Source organism: Mauremys reevesii, linkage group 8 (genome assembly GCF_016161935.1).
Source record: "Mauremys reevesii isolate NIE-2019 linkage group 8, ASM1616193v1, whole genome shotgun sequence".
Classification (NCBI taxonomy): Eukaryota; Metazoa; Chordata; order Testudines; family Geoemydidae; genus Mauremys; species Mauremys reevesii.
The window spans coordinates 98,230,770-98,251,306 of record NC_052630.1 but is presented as its reverse complement, the minus strand read 5'-3'; the positions used below and the strand labels follow the sequence as shown (position 1 = coordinate 98,251,306).

The 20,537-nt window shown below is 42.4% G+C and overlaps 1 protein-coding gene across 3 annotated transcripts in view; it reads left to right on the top strand.

Annotated features, from left to right (window-relative positions):
- Window positions 1-16,734, top strand: part of ZYG11B (zyg-11 family member B, cell cycle regulator) — a 36,215-nt gene extending 19,481 nt beyond the window's left edge. For 2 of the 3 annotated variants that reach the window (XM_039484101.1, XM_039484100.1), the window contains exons 5-14: window positions 784-960; window positions 5,277-5,341; window positions 6,598-6,697; window positions 6,788-6,838; window positions 10,481-10,642; window positions 10,748-10,795; window positions 11,485-11,682; window positions 11,785-11,837; window positions 14,709-14,806; window positions 15,453-15,643. In XM_039484101.1, the coding sequence (XP_039340035.1) occupies window positions 784-960; window positions 5,277-5,341; window positions 6,598-6,697; window positions 6,788-6,838; window positions 10,481-10,642; window positions 10,748-10,795; window positions 11,485-11,682; window positions 11,785-11,837; window positions 14,709-14,806; window positions 15,453-15,643 (1,143 nt within the window). Of the gene's footprint in view, window positions 1-783; window positions 961-5,276; window positions 5,342-6,597; window positions 6,698-6,787; window positions 6,839-10,480; window positions 10,643-10,747; window positions 10,796-11,484; window positions 11,683-11,784; window positions 11,838-14,708; window positions 14,807-15,452 lie in introns of all 3 variants that reach the window. The other variant, XM_039484099.1, reaches the window with a different exon arrangement.
- Window positions 16,735-20,537: the final 3,803 nt, after the last annotated feature.

Sequence of the window (20,537 nt, the reverse complement as noted above, 5' to 3'; positions counted from 1 at the left end):
GTGTGGATGGTGCAAAAGCGTTGATTTTCCTCTGAAAAGAGGCACCAGGCTAATTCAGCAGCAGTATGAATTCATTTTACAAATAAATACTTCTGAATATGGCTTTAAAAAGTCTCCTAATATTGCATTATGACATGCTAACTATTGAACAAGTATTGCTTAAAGATAGACAGACTATTGAGTTATCTGTAGGAGTTATTAGACTAAAAGCCTGTCCCTAGGCCACTGGCTTTGTATCATTGGAGCCCCAGAGGTAGTTCAATCTTTATCATTCCAATGGAAGGAGAGATCAGAGAGGTTCAGTTTTCTAACGAAAAAGATTATTGATCAACATCTTTCAAATTAAACAAGTGACTTTAAGAAAATATCATGATTCTTCCAGCCCTGCTGCGTTAGCAGGAGATATTGCTGCTTGATCATGTTAGTGTCAGTTGTAAAGAGAGTTTGGATATTCAGTCACCAGCAAAGATTACTCTTCCATTTCCCTGTGTATAAGGTATTTGTGACAAGTTTACAAAGCCAAAACCATAACCTGAGAAGGGATGGCTATAGGCCTATGGTAAATTAGCCTTATTGCTGTAGTAGCACTAAGATTATTTGCTTGAAATAACTGAGCAAAAGCAGAGAGGCTCTTTTGGGATACTGAAATGTCACTCACTGGGTTGCTGAATTGAGTGAGAGGTAGGGAGGAACTGTGGGGCACCAAATCACCAATGGATCCAGGGTTGGTCTTCAGTATGTGGATTTATATATAATGTGAATATGATTTTGTTTGTCTTTCAGCTTGTGGTTATTGGAATGCGAAATCACCCTCTGAACTTGCCTGTGCAGTTAGCAGCAAGTGCATGTGTGTTTAACTTAACCAAGCAAGATTTAGCAGCAGGCATGCCTGTTCGACTACTGGCTGATGTCACTCACTTACTCCTTAAGGCCATGGAACATTTTCCCAACCATCAACAGGTAAAAATATTAGGTTTCTTTTTTCTGTGGAATTCTCATCCTAATAGGAGGCCTAATAATAGAAATACAGCCCAGGTGCTGTGAGGTGTTTCTGCTTTGAGACTATTTTAATGCTATGAAGTATTGACTGTAAGCTAAATAGAGCCTCAGCTGTTTTGTAAATTTGATGGAGATCTAACCATCCCCTGTAGATGTTGCAAAACAATAAGAACTTAACAGAGAAGAGGCAAGTTCTGACTCTACCTCAACGATGGCCTTGAACAGATATACCCAAATATGTTTGAGTACAGTATGCACACCAGATATATTGTAACTTGAAAGGCTGCTCTTTGTGACAGTTTTACTCTTAGACTGCAGTACATTAATATAATCATGATGCATGACAAAACTTGTAGAAGTGCAGTTGGATAGTTAACTTACTAGAATTAAGGATCTGTGGTTGTACTATTGCTATGAACTGCGGCACTGTAGGGTGAGATCCCACCTAACAGGCACTAATAGGAGCTGCATTTTCCCACTGACAAACACGTGGGCAAGGAATGTCTGGTGCCTTTCTGTCCTTGATTTTTGCATTCCCTGGAGTCACGTCCCTGTTGAACTCTCTGCCTCATAGGAGTGCAGTTTGTAGAAGCAATGTTCCTCTACCATGGCTTTTTTAAAGACTTTATTTTACTGAAATCAAACTAATCAGCAAGGACAATAAGAGGCAAATAAAAGAATAATGCCTATTGTCATCTTTATCAACCATTGTATGCACAAAACTCAGTAACTGTGCTAAACATTTCCTCACACAGCAAAAAAACAAAGAACCAGAACAGAAAGGAGAGAGACAAACAGGAGAAATACCACCATTAGATATCTGACAGCTGTGTCCCAATGGTTATTGCCATGATATTATCATTATCCAGGCAGGATTGAGTTAAGTAAAAGTCCAGAACTGATTGTGTTGTCCTTTACAAAAACAGCCCTAAAGTTTCTGGTAGAGAATTTTGGATATATGGGTACCACTTCTCTCTATATGTTGCCTGTGGGTTATTGCTCAGTAAAGCATGATTAATGTAATGTATTGGAGGAAAGCTTCCCTCCAAAGAGGAAGGTGGAAACTTCTTGTGTAGTCCCTAATTACAAAACTCATTTTGGATGATGAGCCGCAAAGTAGCATTAGGCCTGGCAGGATTTGCTTGTGAGGTGTTTCAAAGAGCTCAAGGTAGTTGAAAAGTGTGGGAGTTGTATCACATTCCACAGGCTGTGAGGAATGAATGCCTACCTTTTTCCAAAAGTTAGCAAATGCCTGATATAATGAAGGAGGCTGCCATTCTCAGCAGTATGTTTTGGGCAATTCTCAGACTAAATGTCAACTTTAGAGACTGTGTACTGGGGGCAAATAAGCCCTGTTTTTAATATCTGGTACAATGTTTCCCTTCCACCATGGGTCTAGAGCAGTGGTAATCAGACTGGTGCAACTGGCTCTTTGATGTGTCTCCTATGGCTCTTTGCAGCACATGATATTAAAACACTCTCTGATTTAATTATTAACCAATCAGGATACTTTTACTATGTTATTAACTAATTAAAATATCAACTTGCGTTAAGTTATTAACTTATTTGCTGTGAGAATAATATTTAGTTGATCTATATATTTTCTCCCGTCATTCACACTATTGTGGCTCTTTTGGGTAATGTTGGTCGCTAATTTGGCTCCTGAACCACTGAGGTCTGAGTATTACTAGTCTAGACCAGGGATCTCAAACTCAAATCACCATGAGGGCCACATGAGGACTAGTACATTGGCCTGAGGGCCGCATCACTGAAATCTTTTCATACAACGATACAAAAGTATAGTCAAAAATGAAAAAAATAAGAGTAATATAGTATACTATTAAAAGTCAGTGTACTGTATTAACTTTTTAAAAACTGTAATGTGAAGAGGGGTTTTAATAAAATATAAACACCTGTAACTATTCTTTATGTGGTGAGTAACACTGATGATGATCTACACCAGGGGTAGGCAACCTATGGCACGCGTGCCGCCTTTGGCACGTAACCTGATTTTCAGTGGCACCCATACTGCCTGGGTCCTGGCCACTGGTCCAGGGGGCTCTGCATTTTAATTTAATTTTAAATGAAGCTTCTTAAACATTATTAAAACCTTATTTACTTTACATACAACAATAGTTTAGTTATATATTATAGACTTATAGAAAGAGACCATCTAAAAACGTAAAAATGTATGACTGGCACGCAAAACCTTAAATCAAAGTGAACAAATGAAGACTCGGCACACCACTTCTGAAAGGTTGCCGACCCCTGATCTACACTAACAGTCTATCAACATAGCTGTAATGCCAGGAACTTTTTAAATTAACTATTCATACAAAATACATTGCCACTTTTAACAAACATTCTTCCCAACTACTCACAGTAAAGAATCCATATGTGCTGAACTTCATACCTCAGACTGCTCATCCAGTCCATGAGGCCCTGCCCCTTCCCTGCCTTTTTCCACCCCTTCCCTGCACCCTTTCCATCCCCTTCCCCAAAGTCCCCACCCCAACTCCACCCCCTCTCTGCCCTTGTTCCAGGGGTGGGCAAACTTTTTGGGCCGAGGGCTGCATCTGGGTGGGGAAATGGTATGCAGGGTCGGGGCAGGGGGTTGGGGTGTGGGAGGGAGTGCGGGGTGTGTGGGGGGGTGCAGTGTGCAGAAAGGGGCTCAGGGCAAGGAATTGGAGCAGAAGATGGGTGTGCGGTGTATGGGGGGCTCAGGGAAGGGGGTTGGGATGCACAGGGGTGCAGGGTGCAGCAGGGGGCTCAGGGCAGGGAGTTGGGGTGCAGGCAGGGGGCTCAGGGCAGGGAGTTGGGATGCAGGAGGGGGTGTGAGGTGCAGGCAGGGGGCTTAGGGCAGGGAGCTGTGGGGCGGGGTGCAGGAGGGCTTCGGGCTCCGGGCTGGCAGCGGCACGCACTGGGGCCAGGGCAGGCTCCCTGCCTGCTTGCCCTGTTCTCGGCCCCTGCCGCTCCAGAAGTGCTGCGGCCCCTGGAGGAGGGGGGGTTGAGGGCTCTGTGTGTGCTGCCCTTGCTGTGCCTCCAGGTACCTCCCCCAAAGCTCATATTGGGTACAGTTCCCTGTTCCCGGCCAATAGGAGCTGTGGGGGGGTGCCTGGAGGCAAGAGCAATGCATGGAGCCCTCTGCCTTCCCACCCGGGGCTGTGGTGCTGGCTGCTTCTGGAGAGGGCGTGGGGCCCACAGCGCTACAGGGGGCAGTCCCGTGGGCTGGATCCAAAGCCCTGAGGGGCCGGATATGGCCCGCGGGCCATAGTTTGCTCACCCCTGCCCTATTCCAACCCCTTCCCCAAGTCCACATTCCGGCCCTGCCTCTTCTCCACCTCCTCCCCTGAGCCATGTCCCTACTCTCCTACCCCTTCCCCTCCAAAAAAAATCTTAAGTGCTGGAAGGTAGGCAGAGGAGCAGAGATGCGGCGTGCAAGGGGGAGGGGAGCTTGGCTGCCAGTGGAGTTGCTGCCTATGGAGGGCCGCAGGAAATAACTCCATGGGCCATGTGTTTGAGACCCCAGTCTAGACAGTTTTGCTACAGACCTGTTTTTCCAAATATTTTGGGGGTATTTCTTTACCCAAGTCCACTTCCAATGGTTTTCTAGTATTTTCCTCTGTTGGTAACAAATTAACCATTTTTATAGTATGGATTTTAGAGATCATGAATGATTTGTAGATCTCATTAATTGTGATAGGAGAACTGGCCTGGAGTGCTGTGTTTTGGGATATAGCTTTGAAGAAAGTTACGGATTTTTTTTAAAACTGTTTCTCCCACCTTATTGGACCATTGAGTTTAATTGTAAGAGGAAGAAATGTTCTAGGTGCAAGACTATAGTACAGCCAATATCTCTGTAGCCATGTCTACCTGGCTCTTATTAAGTTGTTGACCCTGCCCATTTGGAGGTCAATTATTAATAGTCATTGTAAAAACCTTAATTAACAATAAGAAATTGGCATTGTACAACCTGACACCACTTTCACACCAAAAAAGCCTTTATACTTTTGTATTGGGTAAAGAGACTGTGCAAAACTTGACTCCCCAGTATTGTATGGCACATTCTCTAGTGAAGAGGGTGTTATTGTTATGTAAAGGACTTTGCTTTGTTCTAGAAAAATGTGCGTGTTTTTTATTTGACACTTCTCTTGTTTAGAAGTATAACCATTTACAGTACAGTACATGATCCATCAAACTACACAATTCTGATGTAACAAGGAAGCACTTTGAAATTTTTGTATTTTTCTGCTGAACACTTTTTTGATCTCATACAGCTGCAGAAGAACTGCCTTCTTTCACTATGCAGTGACAGGATCCTTCAGGATGTTCCATTTAACAGGTAAATTTAATCCTGTTAATTAAAATGGCATGTAGAGTAACATATCAGTGGGTTTTGGTGGTTGTTTTTTAATCTCCTGGACTGTAGCGTTTATTTTTGAAATATGCTAATTGTTGGCCTAGTCTCAGGAAGAATAGAACTCTGCCATTTTGGAGACCAGATATTGATTCATAGGGTTAGATTCTGATGTCAGATCCCATAGTAACTCATGCGTGTATACATGAGAAATTTTTGGGCCCATAATTCACAATTATATGGATTATAGGTCTGAAAAAATCAGAATTGACTTCAGTTAAATTACTCCAGCTCTACACTGGTGTGTAATAGAGGTCAGAATTTAATCCTCAGTTTGCTGACTCTCTGGAATTGTGGAAGTGAAGTTTTGTCATTTTGCAGTGGTCCCTTTATTTAGAAACGTTGTTGGAAGGCTTTGGAGGGTTTGCATCCAACATGCCTAGGTCAGATGATGAAGGATAAAGAAAGCAAGGGGTTATCTCTGGTCTTCAGCCAATTCTCCTTCAGCTCTTTACAAAAGAGGACCTTGTGCTTTTATATTAAACGTCTAGTAAAAGAGACACTGGGGGAGCAGATGCTGAAATCTGAGTAACCCCTGTAATCTTGGCCTAAGTGAAGATTTTATATTTTCTGTAGCAGGCTGGCAAACTGTAAGCTCTTCACATTTTCAGTAGACAGATTTCTGTTGGTGGTGTTCCTTGGCTTACCTAAAGGCTGTTGTAAAAGCTGATGTTGAAACTTTTCTGAGGGTATGTCTATACTACCCACTGGATCGGCGGGTAACGATTGATCCAGTGGGGTTGATTTATCACGTCTAGTCTAGATTGATACATAGACCCCTGAGCACTCTCCCATCGACTCCTGTACTCCACTGCTGCGAGAGGCGCAGGCGAAGTTAACGGGGGAGCGGCAGCAGTGGACTCACCGCAGTGAAGTAGGTCTAAATATGTCGACTTCAGCTACGTTATTCATGTAGCTGAAGTTGCGTAACTTAGATTGATCCCCCCACCCCCAGTGTAGACCAGGTCTTTGTGTTGCCCTGTAAGTTTCACTCATTGCGTGGGCCTGAGACTAGCTTTGCCTGCTCTTAATTCCAATGTTCACTTCCACCTGCTTGGGACAAAGCACAGTGCTTCCGATTTCTACTGCATGGGGGATCCTGGTCTGATGTGCGGTGTGTATGTTCTGTTTCAAAGGCTTATTCAATTTCTGTTCTGAAAATAAAAACTGTTAACTTTCAGATTTGAAGCAGCCAAGCTTGTTATGCAGTGGCTATGTAACCATGAAGATCAAAATATGCAGAGGATGGCAGTGGCTATAATCTCCATTCTAGCTGCAAAGGTACAAGACTTATAAATGTAGAAGTGCTGAAGTATAATTTCTCAGGTCCTGATGAATTTTCTGGTATTCACCTAATGTTTTTGTTTATAGCTTTCAACGGAGCAAACAGCTCAACTTGGTGCGGAGCTCTTCATTGTTAGGGTAAGTCCAATGCTGTCTCTTATAAATTGCTACCCTGGATCTGCTATTTTAAATCATTTTGAAATTGGCTACAGTTAGATGTATTCTATTAAACTAAAAATAAGCAGTTAAATTTTACCTTCTGTCAGTACTGCTACCAGGAAAAGATTGGCATTCCAGACTGTCAGGAGAGGACTCTGTCACCATGTTAATGAGGGTGGTGGCCTTTAGGCCCAGCTAAATAGAAGCCAAAGTAAATAACTTGATTGCGTCAGGACTTAAATGACTACAGCATGGATGGAAAACTCACCTCTGACTCAAACTTTTTATTATTTGCAATTAACTTTACCTTGAAAACAAGCTCCCGTGGTCATGTTTAGTTTGCCATGCAGGTACAGTACATAGGGCCACTGTGGTGTCAGCTGGCTGCAGCAATACATAGAGGTTAAACTAGGTATCTCACACCTTTTAAAAAAGTTTAACATGTTTTTACTGGAGTTTGGAATAAAATTGTGACACGGAACAAACTATCAGAAGTCATTGTTTGTGGGACCTGGTTTCAGGAGCAGTTTGATGGCTTCAACTTCAGGGCAGTGGAAATACACATTTCAGAAATGGCTCTCTCAATTTCTTGAGCGAAACTATAATGCAAAACACATCTCTGATGGCACCTTACTTATGGCCAACCAGTATACCAAACTACATTTCCTTAATGTCTGTGCAGGATAGATGTTCAAGAGGAAGCTATTGCTCAGTTATAAATCTTAATTCTCTTCAGAAGAAATTAGATGTCTTAGTGGAATTCATTGCAGAACCAAAAAAGTCAGACTCTTGATCCAGTTTATTTGATGCAAGTCACTAAAAGTAGTGGCTACTAGTTATTAAACACCCAGACAGAGGCTTAAATTAGTATTTAATATTTTCCCCTACCAACCTTAGTTTAATGTTTTTTTTCTTTTTTTTAAATGTGCAATAGAATATTTAAGAAAAATTGTTACTGCTTGAAACAATCAAACAGAGGTGGTGGTCTTGTACAGTTGGCCCATAACAATCCTGCAAGAGGTTTAAGAAGTAGAGAGATAGAAAAAAACCTACAACCCATAAGCATGTAGGAACAAAATTAAAAAGTCCAAGGTACAAAACAAGATTAAACTAGCTAGGGACCAAAAAAAAATGTTTTCTTGTTACCCTTTACAAATACATTAAAAACAAAAGGGAGACCAAGGACAGGTAGGCCCATTACTCAACAAGGAGGAAGGCAATAACAGAAAACGCAGCAATTTTTTGGCCTCCTTTTTCACCAAAAAGGTTAACAGTGATTGGACATTTTAACACAGTGAACATCAGTTTAAATGGGGTAGGATCTGAGGCTAAAATAGGGAAAGAACAAGTTAAGAATTACGTAGACAAATTAGATGTCTTCAGGTTGGCAGGACCCAATGAAATACATCCAGAATATTGAAGGAACTGGCAGAAGAGACTTCTGAGCACCTAGTGATTATTTTGAGAGCTCCTGGAAAGATCCCAGAGGACTGGAAAAGAGAACATATAGTACCTATCTATAAAAAAAAAAAAAAAAAAAAAAAGGGGGAATAAGGACAACTGATGGAATTATAGATGTCATTTTATCCTCGGTACCAGGAAAGATAAGAGAGCAAGTAATCAAACAATCAGCTTGTAAGCACCTAGAAGATAATAAGGTGATAAGTGACAGTCAACATAGATTTGTCAAAAAAAAAAAAAAAAGTCAAACCAACCTAACATACTACTTTGACAGGATAGCAAGCCTTGTGGATGGGGGAGGAAAGCAGTAGATGTAAATCTTGACTTTAGTAAGGTTTTTTGATACTGTCTCATAAGCAAACTAGGGAAATATACCTTAGATGAACCTACTGGAAGATGGATGCACAACTGGTTGGAAAACTGAACTCAGAGTAGTTATTAATGGTCCACAGTCAAGCTGGAAGGGCATACTGAGTGGGGTCCCGCAGGGATCTGTCCTGAGTCTGGTACTATTCAATATCTTAAAAAATGATTTGGATAATGGCATAGAAATACACTTTCAAAGTTTGTGGACAATACCAAGTGGGGAGGGATTGCAAGCACTTTGGAGGACAGGATTAGAATTCAAAATGATCTTGGCAAACTGGAAAAATGGTCTGAAATAAATAGGATGGAATTCAATACGGACAAATCCAAAGTACTACTCTTAGGAAGGAATAATCAATTGCATAAATACAAAATGGTAAATGACTGCGTAGGATGGAGTATTGTAGAAAAGGATCTGGGGGATTATACTGGATCACAAACTAAATATAAGTCAACAATGTAATACTATTGCCAAAAAAGCTAACTTCATTCTGGGATATATTAACAGAAGTGTTGTAAGCAAGACATAAAAGGAATTCTTCCACTGTACTCAGCACTGCTAAGGCCTCCTCTGGAGTATTATGTCCAGTTCTGGCCACCACACTTTAGGAAAGCTCTGGACTTCCTCAAATTTGTCCAGATAAGAGCAACAAAATCATTAAAGGTCTAGAAAACATGATCTACAAGGAAAGATTGGGGAAAAAAAGTGGGTTTGTTTAGTCTGGAGAAAAAAAGATTGAGGGAGGCAGAAGTCTTCAAGTACACCTCTGTCCCGATATAACGTGACCCAATATAACACAAATTCAGATATAACACAGTAAAGCAGTGCTCGGGGGGCGGGGGCGCTGCGCACTCCAGTGGATCAAAGCAAGTTCGTTATAATGCGGTTTCACCTATAACGCGGTAAGATTTTTTGGCTCCTGAGGACAGCATTATATTGAGGTAGAGGTGTATGTAAAAGGTTGTTACAAAGAGGAGGGTGATAAATTGTTCTCTTTATCCAGTGATGACAGGACAAGAAGCAATGGGCTTAAATTGCAGCAAAGGAAAATTAGGTTAGACATTAGGAAAAACTTTCTAACAGTAAGGAATGTTGAGGACTGGAAATAAATACTTAAGAAGGTTGTAGAATCTCCATAATTGGAGATGTTCTTTCATTTAAGAACATGTTAAACACCTGTAAGGGATGGTGTAGAGCAGGGGTAGGCAACCTTCAGTGGCACTCACACTGCCCAGGTCCTGGCCACCGGTCCAGGGGGCTCTGCATTTTAAGTTAATTTTAAATGAAGCTTCTTAAATGTTTTAAAAACCTTATTTACTTTACATACAACAGTAGTTTAGTTATATATTATAGACTTATAGAAAGAGACCTTCTAAAAACATTAAAATGTATTACTGGCAAGCGAAACCTTAAATTCGAGTGAATAAATAAAGACTCGGCACACCACTTCTGAAAGGTTGCCGACCCCTGGTGTAGATAATACTTAGTCCTGTCTCAGTACAGGGAACTAGATGACCTATCAAAATCTCTTCCAGTCCTACATTTCTATGATGCTATGAATATGCTTGCTCACTTTATAAAAGAATGCACGCATAGGGTGTATAGGAAAATAATCGGGAGAAATATACAGAAACACTGACTGTGTTAATCACTAAGTTTATAAATCTCCATTCTAATCAGAGATGCAGTTACCCTAGTCATTGCCCTAGTCTGTGCATAAGTAAACAAAGATGATATAGGAATAGAGCAAACAACTTCAAAGCTAACTGTCCTTTTTGTTTTTCCTTTTTCAGCAACTTCTACAAATAGTTAAGCAGAAAACAAATCAGAATCTAGTGGATACTACACTCAAGTTTACACTGAGTGCGCTTTGGAATCTCACTGATGAATCTCCAACCACATGTAGGCACTTTATAGAAAATCAAGGTTTAGAACTCTTCATGAGAGTCTTAGAGGTGAGGACTATGGTTTATGCAGTGGATTGCATTCCTTGGTTCTAAAATTTCAGCATTAACAAACCATTATTTTGTGGCTTACATAAGCTATATTTCACTTTACAGTCTTTCCCATCTGAGTCGTCTATCCAACAGAAAGTTCTTGGCCTTCTGGTAAGAAGAATAGAAAAATGATAAATTTCACAGAAATACAAGTTGTTCTTAATTGTCTCCCTATTTAATTTCTATTTGAGAATTGGCTTAGAATGTACACTGTTAATTATACTTTATTTTCTTAACCTTTAATCTTACATACTGGGTTCTTGTGAGCTATGCATTTGACATCATGATTTTTAGACTACACTGCCAGTGTTCCCAAAGAACCACCTTATGTAGGAGTGGCTTTTAATAGTTATTATGGACAGCCTGAGCCTTCAGGGAAGGATAGGGAGTAAGTCCTCAGATGACTTCAAGTACTCAAAAGAAGGTTAAAGGTTGAAAGTCAATGGGACTTTAGGGTCCTAAATCACACTGGGTAAATTCTCAAAAAGATCTGTTTAGAAGTTTTTATTCTTTTTTTAAAAAGAGCATAAATAACGTAGTGACCTGTATCTTAATAGTTTGAGGGAGTCTTTCATGGAAGGGAATGTTTTGAGATAGGAAGTGAAAGCCATTAACTTTTAGACAAATTCAGAGTAAAACGGGGAGATTTTCAAAGGCAAAATTGACGGTTAGATGCCTAGCTCCCATCTATGACTTTGAAATTTGCCTCTAATATCAATACATATAACTGAGTTGAAGTTAGACACCCATTAATACAGCATTATTTTTATTGATATCTTCTCAATTCTTTTTTCCTACAGAACAACATAGCAGAAGTGAAAGAGCTACATTCTGAGCTAATGTGGAAGGACTTCATAGACCACATCAGTAAACTACTGCACAGTGTTGAAGTAGAAGTCAGTTACTTTGCAGCTGGGATTATTGCTCATTTGATATCTCGAGGAGAGCAGGCCTGGACATTGAGTCACACTCAGAGGACATCTCTTCTTGAACAACTGGTACAGAAATAGCTAAAAATATTCCCTGCTTTTGTGTTATATTAATGTTAATTGCCTATAAATAGCATTAAGTATTTCAGCACTTGGTTCTCTATCTTGCAGCACTCAGCCATTTTGAATTGGCCAACGCCAGAATGTGAGATGGTTGCCTACAGGTAACTACTGCCTTGATTTAAAGTTTGGAAAATACTAACTCTAGCACCCTTCAACTTGCTCTAAAAATTACAGATCTGTGCCTGAAGCATTGTAGGCTGACTGCCAAACATTGTCCCCATGAACAAAACCAGGCTTCTGGACTGTAACCTCTAATATCTCACCTTGGACAAGGTGGCTTGACCTTTGGGAGTGATGGGAGAAATGAGTCAGCTTGGGTCTCCTTTCAGAACCAGATATAGGGCTGTTCTTTTCCTGTCTCCTACTACAACCAGCCTTACCTCTTTAGGTAAACTTTCGAATTAATGTTCAAAGGACCATATGAAGAAACTAAACAGCATATTAGCTATTGAGCTACAGTAATATCAGGTGGTATTGTAGGCCATAGATTCTGGGTTTTAAGGCTGGAAAGGACCATTAGATCATCTTGTATGACCTCTTCTATAACACAGGCCAGGTACTCCTGCCTGTAAGTAATGTGAGGCACCAGATGCTATGGCAGGGGTGGGCAAACTACGGCCCATGGGCCGGACCTGGCCCCTCAGGGCTTTGGATCTGGCCCACAGGATTGCCCCCCCGTGCTGCTGCGGGCCCGGCGCCACTCTCAGAAGTGGCCCCCAGGTGGGGGGGTCAGAGGGCTCCGCGTGCGTTGCCCTTGCCTCCAGGCACCGCCCCCCCCCCCCAGCTCCCATTGGCCGGGAATGGGGAACCGTGGCCAATGGGAGTTTGGGGTGGGGGTAGCTGGAGGCGCAGCAAGGGCAGCGCCCACAGAGCCCTCCGCCTCCCCTCCTCCAAGGGACGGCAGCGCTTCCTGGAGCAGCATGGGGCTGGGGACAGGGCAGGCATGCACGGAGCCTGCCCTGGCCCCAGTGCGCGCTGCTGCCACCCTGGAGCCGCTTTAGGTAAGCGGCACCAGGCCGGAGCTCGAACCCCTCCAGCCACCTGCCCTAAGCCCCCTGCCTGCACCCCAGCCCCCTGCCCTGAGCCCCCTCGTACACCCTGAACTCCTCCTGCACCCCAACCCCTGCCCCGAGCCCCCTCCTGCAGTCTGGACCCCTGCCCTGAGGCCCCTCCTGCACTCCGCACCTTTCCTCTGCCCCAGTCCCTTGCCCTGAGCCCCTTCCTGCACACTGCACCCCGTCCCACACCCCACACTTCCTCCCTCCCCCTGCCCCTGCCCCAATCCCCCCTCCCTATATGGCTCTATGGCTCGGCCCAAAAGTTTGCCTGTGCTATGGCTTAGAGCTTAGAGTCTGTTATTTACAAATAACAAAAATAAATAAGCGCTAAGAAAAAAAAAGAAAAAAAATGCAAACTTCTCTCTAACACAGCACACAGCCGTAAGGTGGGTTGGGACTAGGGGACTAGGACCACCATTTTTCATTTTTTGTCCGGATCTGTTTGCTTTGTTGTCCTTTGTCAATGTTCATGGGACGGGACACTGGGCAACAAAAGGCAAAGCAAGCAAAGGCTCGGCTCCCTCGCCGCCGCCTCCCTCCCCTCCTCCCCCCCCTTCCCCCTGATCCTTCCCCCTCGCCCCCCTCCCCCCCCCACCCTCCCCACCCCATTCCCTCCCCCCCCCGCCTCTTCCCAAGCCCCCATGCCCCAGAGGCTCAGAGGAGTGGGCGGGGTGAGTGTGAGTCTGGCCCTGCCCCGAGCAGGCAGGACTCGCGCGGCTGAGGAGAGAGACCGTGGGGGGCCCGCCCAGGGCTAGGCAGCCTGGGCTCGGCTCCAGGGGGCGCAGCTTGGGCAGCAGCAGCTGCCTGCGCTGCCGGCCGCTGGGGGAAGAAGGCGCGCCGCGCGGGCGCGGCGCGCAAACGGGGCCCCCGGCCCCCCCCCCCCCTGCCGGGGGCCTGCTGCGGGCGCAGGCAGCGCGCGGCGCAGCCCTGCCTGGCTGCCCGCTGGGCTGGGGCTGGCCCAGCTGGTGCAACCCGGCAGCATCGGCAGCCCCCCCCGTCCCGCTCGCCGCTGCAGGACCTGGCGGGCGGGGGGCTGCCTGGGCTGCCCCCCGGCGAGCCATTCCGCCGCAGCCAGCTGGCAGCAGCAGCCCCAGCCGGGCAGTGGCTGTGGTGGCCGCTGGGTCCGCTCGGCGCGCCAGGCCCGGGGGAGCCAGGGGCAGCCAGGCGCCTGCCGTGAGCCGCAGGCGCCAGCGCTTGCCCCTCGGGCGGCAGTGGGCCTGCAGCAGAGCAGCAGCAGAGAACCACCAACCCCTGCCCGCCCGCATACTCCCCACCTAGATATGGCTCGAGTCCTGCCTGCCCGGGCCAGGCTGGACTCACACGCACCCCGCCCCGTGCCCCTGGTAAGTCTCCTGGGCAACCTATCTTAAGTGCTGGGAGGAGGAATCATTTTTTGTTGCTCTGCCGCCACACTCTAACACAGCCCCAGCGTTAGACCTGGGTGATCTGGTCACCCTAGTTGGGACCTTATTGTAATGGGGTCGCCAAGGCTGGTGTTTAGACTTGATGGGACCCAGGGTCGAAGCCCGAGCCGCACCACCCAGAGCCAAAGTCTGAGCCCCACTGCCCGGGGCCAAAGCCCGAGGGCTTCAACCCTGGAGAGTGAGGCTCAGGCTTTGCCCCCCCCCCCCCCCACCTGGGCAGTGGAGCTTGGGCTTTGGCTCCTCTGCCCTGGGTAGTGGGGCTTGGGCAAGCTCAAGCTTTGGTCCCCCCTCCTGGGGTCATGTAGTAATTTTTGTTGTCAGATGGGGGTTGTGGTGCAGTGAAGTTTGAGAACCCCTGCTCTAACATACCACAATTGTCTTTCTTACCTAGACCCTTAACTAAATATGTAGTGAAGCTATGGGCTCGGTAGTAATGGTATCCAGTATCCAAATGAATTGCTGAGCATCTGTTTTTGTTTTTTATCTGTAGGTCTTTCAACCCTTTTTTCCCCCTACTTGGCTGCTTCATGACACCTGGGGTTCAGCTGTGGGCAGTGTGGGCCATGCAGCATGTCTGCAGCAAAAACCGTATGTACTAGGATTAAAACCCCATTTAAATTCCTCTCTCTTAACATATAGTCTACCAGGATAACTAAAAGAATCCAGGAAGGTTCCAATGGTCTTCATCCTTAACTCTGGGAAAAGACATGTTAAGATTTTGCTTAAAATAGGGGCAGAAACTCTTTTAAACTATACTATTTTTTCCTGTTTACAGAATGGGGCAATATTAATATTGTGATATCTCCGATACTATGTCATGATAACTGATACATACTGCAGTCACCAATAACAGCAGTTTGTCTGTTTAGGTACTTACTTAGATCACATTGGCATGTGAATGCCAAAAATATTAGAGTGTATCATTGCAACATAAATGAGAGAGAGAAAAGTATTACCCACATTTTATAGGGTGTCACAGGAAGTCAGTGGCAGAACTGGGAATTGAACCCAGATGATATGAGGCCTAGTCAAAGATCTTAATCACAAGAGCCTTCTTTCCCATTACAATGAAAATTTTACTGAATGACAATGCAGTTTTGCAGACACTTTTTCAAATTTCCTAAACGTTGACTTGAATAATAGATAGATCAGAGTTAACTCCAACACCTAAGTGTATTTCACAATTGGTTTTCTTCTCTACAGACAGTTAACTTTTTTTTATATCTCATTTCAGCTGCCAGGTATTGCAACATGTTAATTGAAGAAGGTGGATTGCAACACTTATACAACATCAAGGAAAATGGCCAAACTGATCCAGATGTCCAGCGAATTGCAATTGCCATTCTAGATAGCTTAGAAAAACATATTGTACGTCATGGGAGACCACCTCCATGTAAAAAGCAGCCACAAGCCAAACCAAACTGAAAGCTGCAGGTATAAGTTTGTAAACCATCCTCTAATAATCCTTTATCACGTGTATAGTTGGAGTTACTTGTACTACAGTGGTCACCAGTGAAGTTATTTGCTAACAATTGTGGTACTGGATACCACTTGTGGTAACTCTTGGGCAAATGTCTACTTTAATGACAACTTCTGAGGGGATCTATGATCAATGCTTGATCTAGTCATACCTGTAGGATTACTGATGGACTACAGCAAGGTGGGACTTGAATAGTCTGGAATGCACATCCAAAAACAAACCTCTAGGAATATCTTGTTTTGTGACTTAATTGTGGGACAGAAAGCTTGTTTCATCCCTGTCATTGTTGAATATAGAACTGTTTACCAACTCGGTGTTTGGATAGAACTGTCTGCAAGAATGGTGAATCTCACAATCACAGCTTTAAACAAAAATTCATGCATGCACTCACGTAACTAAGGTAACCAGAATGTCCTGTTGTTTATGGGCCCTCCATAAGCCCAACTAAGTCTTCAAAACTCCTTGTCTTGGGACCTGCAAGCTGTGTCCTTTGTCTCTCCAGCACCAGACTGTTGTCTTTTCCAGCTGTTGGCTTCCTATGACTCATCTATGCTGCCTCGGCAAGGTTAGGATTAGCACTGCTTTGGTCCAAATGGGAAACACTGAATTGGCTGCTCTGAAGGAAAGCAATATAGGAACAGGTGCAGTGGGGGACAGGGGAAAGCTTGAAATACTAAGAGGATAAACTGAGTTTGACTTTCAAAACTTAAAACTAAGGTTTTTTAAGGAAGTGGTAGGAGAAGGAGGGAGCTCCACATCAGAGCTCAAAATGTTAGTTGAAGTAGGACAGCCCTTCTCATCACATGGAGCTGCATGTCCTGACAGGAGAACCAGGATATTCTGTCATCTTTTTATAACTGATTATTGATTGCTTTGCCATTTCTTGTACAAACTTTGTCAGTATTGTGCAGTGATTTGTATTCCAAATGCATTACAGTGCAAAATATCACCCAACATCATATATAAGGTCCTTTGTAAATTGCATTGTTGTGCAGAGTGTGAAATTTTACATAAAGCTGTCAATGGTAAAAACGTATTTCTTCCCCTGTTATTAATGAGTTTAAAAGCTGTGTTGAATGAAATGGAGATTCCACAACATACAGATGCTTGGTTTAAATACAAGTGATGGAAACAAGCTACAACATGAGCTCAAATTTCCTTCATTTCAAAGCATTGTTTACTAATTCTCCTTGTACTGTCAAATGGCCATCTTTGCATCTCGCTGCCAAACAATGAAACAGGATTCTACTATTGTTGAACTTACTGGCATTTTAGTTCTAATTCCTGAAGAGAGAATCGCTGTACTGTTTACCTTGTGGGAAAAGGGATGGCTGACACAACACCTCTTTACTTCACTATAATAGAGTTAACACACCATCTACAATCTTTAATAGTTTCATTACATTGTGTGTGTTAGAAATATTAATGAAGTGCTTTAGTAATGTTATCATTATCACATTGCATAATTCTTTGTTTTGTACTCAAGGTATTCTGTGGGTAGCTTCATTCCTCCACATACATCTGAATGTATGTAGTTTCCTTGACCCCCAAAAAAGTGAAAATTGTCAGACATAAAATTATGGGATTTTTTTTTAAAGTTCTGAAGAACTGTGTTTTGTGGGCAGTTACTTTTACTTTTCAGACTAGAGAAGTCTTGACTACTACTGTGAAAAGTCCATTGCAGGAAATGGAACACACAATCTGCCAATATCATAGTTTATGGAAACTTTGTATCCCTTGGTACTGAGAGTTTTTTAAATGAACATATTAACCATTTGGAATACTGTTTTCCCCCAGTAAGATGGCTATTCTAAACACATTAGATTAAACTATACAAAGTCTGCTATGGTATATGACCCAAAATGGAAACTGGGGCATCAGTTTGGCTAGCTAGGGCACCACTTCATGAGATTATGGAACAAGCATAGTGCAACCACGCAGAGTTGCCAGTAATGCAGTCTTTCATGGTTTTTACAATAGCCCATTCCAGGCTACTCTTCAGAAGTGTCTGATGGTATATGGATTGTGGAGGTGACTACAACACTAAGATGTCTATTTCACTTGTGATATTTGCCATATTATGAATGAATGATCTGTTAATGCCTTTACTCTAACTTAAATGTTTCTGTAAATATATGAACTGCTGAGGTTACCTTGATTGAAATTAAATGAGATGACTTACAAGTAAGTCGTTCAAGCAGATCTAAAGAATAGTGAAACTGAGTTTTTTGCCCAAAGACTGATTGTGCATGAGGAAGTGGCACCTTATTCCTGTATAGATGTTTTATCAGTTTATAAACTACGTTCATAAAACAAAACAAAAACTTGTTTTCCAAAAAATACATTCCTTCTAATAGAGGAATCAGTTCTGGTTTAGCTGGGGAGTAGAATGCAAAGAGCTGTGTTTTTTAAAAAACATCTTTAGCCATCGCTATGATCATTTCCATGGCTTTTCCCTTGCTATCAGTATTTCAGCTGGGCTCAGTGCTTTGTGACAGTTCTGGGCTGTTAGGATGGTATACAAACAGAGGTAACCTTTTAACTGCACAGCTTTCTCCCTAAAAGCTTTCTGAAGCAATTTCAGAATGTTACCTGGGCAACGCTTACCAACTACTGTAATTTTCAAGATTAAATATACTTAAACCGGAAAACTGTTCCATGTGGGAATGGTGTCAGATCTGTCTTCATTCAGAGTTGAGTCATATAGAAGAAGTTTCTTTAATATTCATTGAATGAATGATGTACATTTAGTCAGGTTTCCGAGTGGTAGCCGCGTTAGTCTGTAGCAGCAAAAAGAACGAGGAGTACTTGTTGCACCTTAGAGACAAACAAATTTATTTGGGCATAAGCTTTCATGGACTAAAACCCACTTCATCGGATGCATTCAGTGGAAAATATAGTAGAAAAACACCCATCCACCCACCCACCATGAACTTGAATTAATTTGCAAACTGAACATCATTAAATTAGGCTTGAATAAAGATTGAGAGTGGATGAGTCATTACACAAAGTAAAAACTATTTCCCTATACTAATTTTTCCCCTACTGTTACTCACATCTTCTTGTCAACTGTTTGAAATGGGCCATCTGATTATCACTACAAAAGTTTTTTTTCTCCTGCTGATAGCCCACCTTAACTTTAATGAGACTAATCAATTGGTATGGCAACACCCATTTTTCATGTTCTGTGTGTGTGTATATATATATATTTTTTCCTACTGTATTTTCCACTGCATGTATCTGGTGAAGTGGGTTTTAGTCCACGAAATATGCCCAAATACATTTGTTAGTCTCTAAGGTGCCACAAGTACTCCTAGTTCTTTTTGTACATTTAGTCGTGTCTTTATATGATGCCATTCATTCCTTCTTAAGCTTTCTTAAATTATTGGATCAAAGTTAGGCAATGAGAAATGATTGTCAGTAGTAGTTAAAAAGGAGGAGACCACTTAGCTTCTTCACAGATAACCTGTTACAAAGCCCTTCTGTTTAGTTTTTTGTTACCTTTTTGCAAAGCAAATATATTGTTTCCATGTAGCACAATCTGACTTAAATGACAGTGTGCTAAATCCACTGATGGATTGATGACAAAAAACCAAACCATAGGGATTGGCAGCACAGATGGTTATTGTATCTGAATTAATTTGTGGAAAATTGGGTTCTCATTCAATTTATGAACAAAGGTGATTATTTTTATTGGCAAAATCTGGCATTTGCGTTAGCAGGTGGCTTATGGTAATGGACAAAGTAACAGAGCAACAAGTCCTTATGCCACAACAATGGTGTGAATTTCTGAAGAAAGGGGAACAGGATTGCAACATGCATTCTGTTGGACAGTGTAAAGAGTAGAACAACACTACTTGCACAAAAGCTTAGGCAAGATTTGCCAAGAAACCATAAGTGTTTCCCTACATGTACTATAGCCTTTTAAACAGAAAATAGTTTTTTTTTAAACTACATGATAAGTGTAAAATATCATGTGCCTTTCTTCTGTTTAAATTGTGATACGGCAGCATAGTTCTGTAAAATGTGAGAAATTGTTCAGTAAATGTAATGGTTGTGTTTTTAAAATACTATTTCCCCACAGGGTCCAGATGAGTGGGGCGTGCTGTATATGGATTGTAACACAAATTTCTAACCAGTGCTTTATTTGGGTGTTAATGTTGTATGTTAAATATAGGCTTTGCCTAAATAAATGTGTATGTATATTTTTTTTTCTTTTAGAATAATGAATATGCTGTTTGACAGAAATGAGAGAGGCTGCATTGAGCCAAAACAAGTCTGTACAAAACGACTATATATCTGTTTAAAGGTGTACTATTATTTACCAGTAAAATTATGTACAAGCTGCCACCATCTATGAATGTAGCAAAATACTTATTTCCCTTTGTCAGTGTGGCTGTTTTAAAATGAAAAACCAAGTGCATTACAATCTTAGGTTATGATGTGAGGCAACAACTTTTTTGTTTCCATTAACAGAGTAGTAATCACTGTCAAATCTTTGGACTAGACCAGAAATGGGCTACCTGACCCATTTCTTTCAGTAGGGGGAATTTTAACTAATGTTTCCTCTTTTGTAGAGCTTTTGAGATTTTTTTTTTTGATTTCACTAAATTCGATTCTTCAGGAAAATGGTTCTAGATAAGTAAAACTTTCTGTAAAAGTTTTTTTCCATGTTTTCTTAGGAACAATGAAGTATCTAAATGGTCAGCAGGAGATTGCTCAGTTTCCAGCTTTCTTAAAACCAGTTAAAGCAGAAATGAAAACACGTTTCTTTTGTTCTCACTGTTGCATTCCTAAATTTACATTAATTTGGTAATATATAAAATAGTATATGGAAAG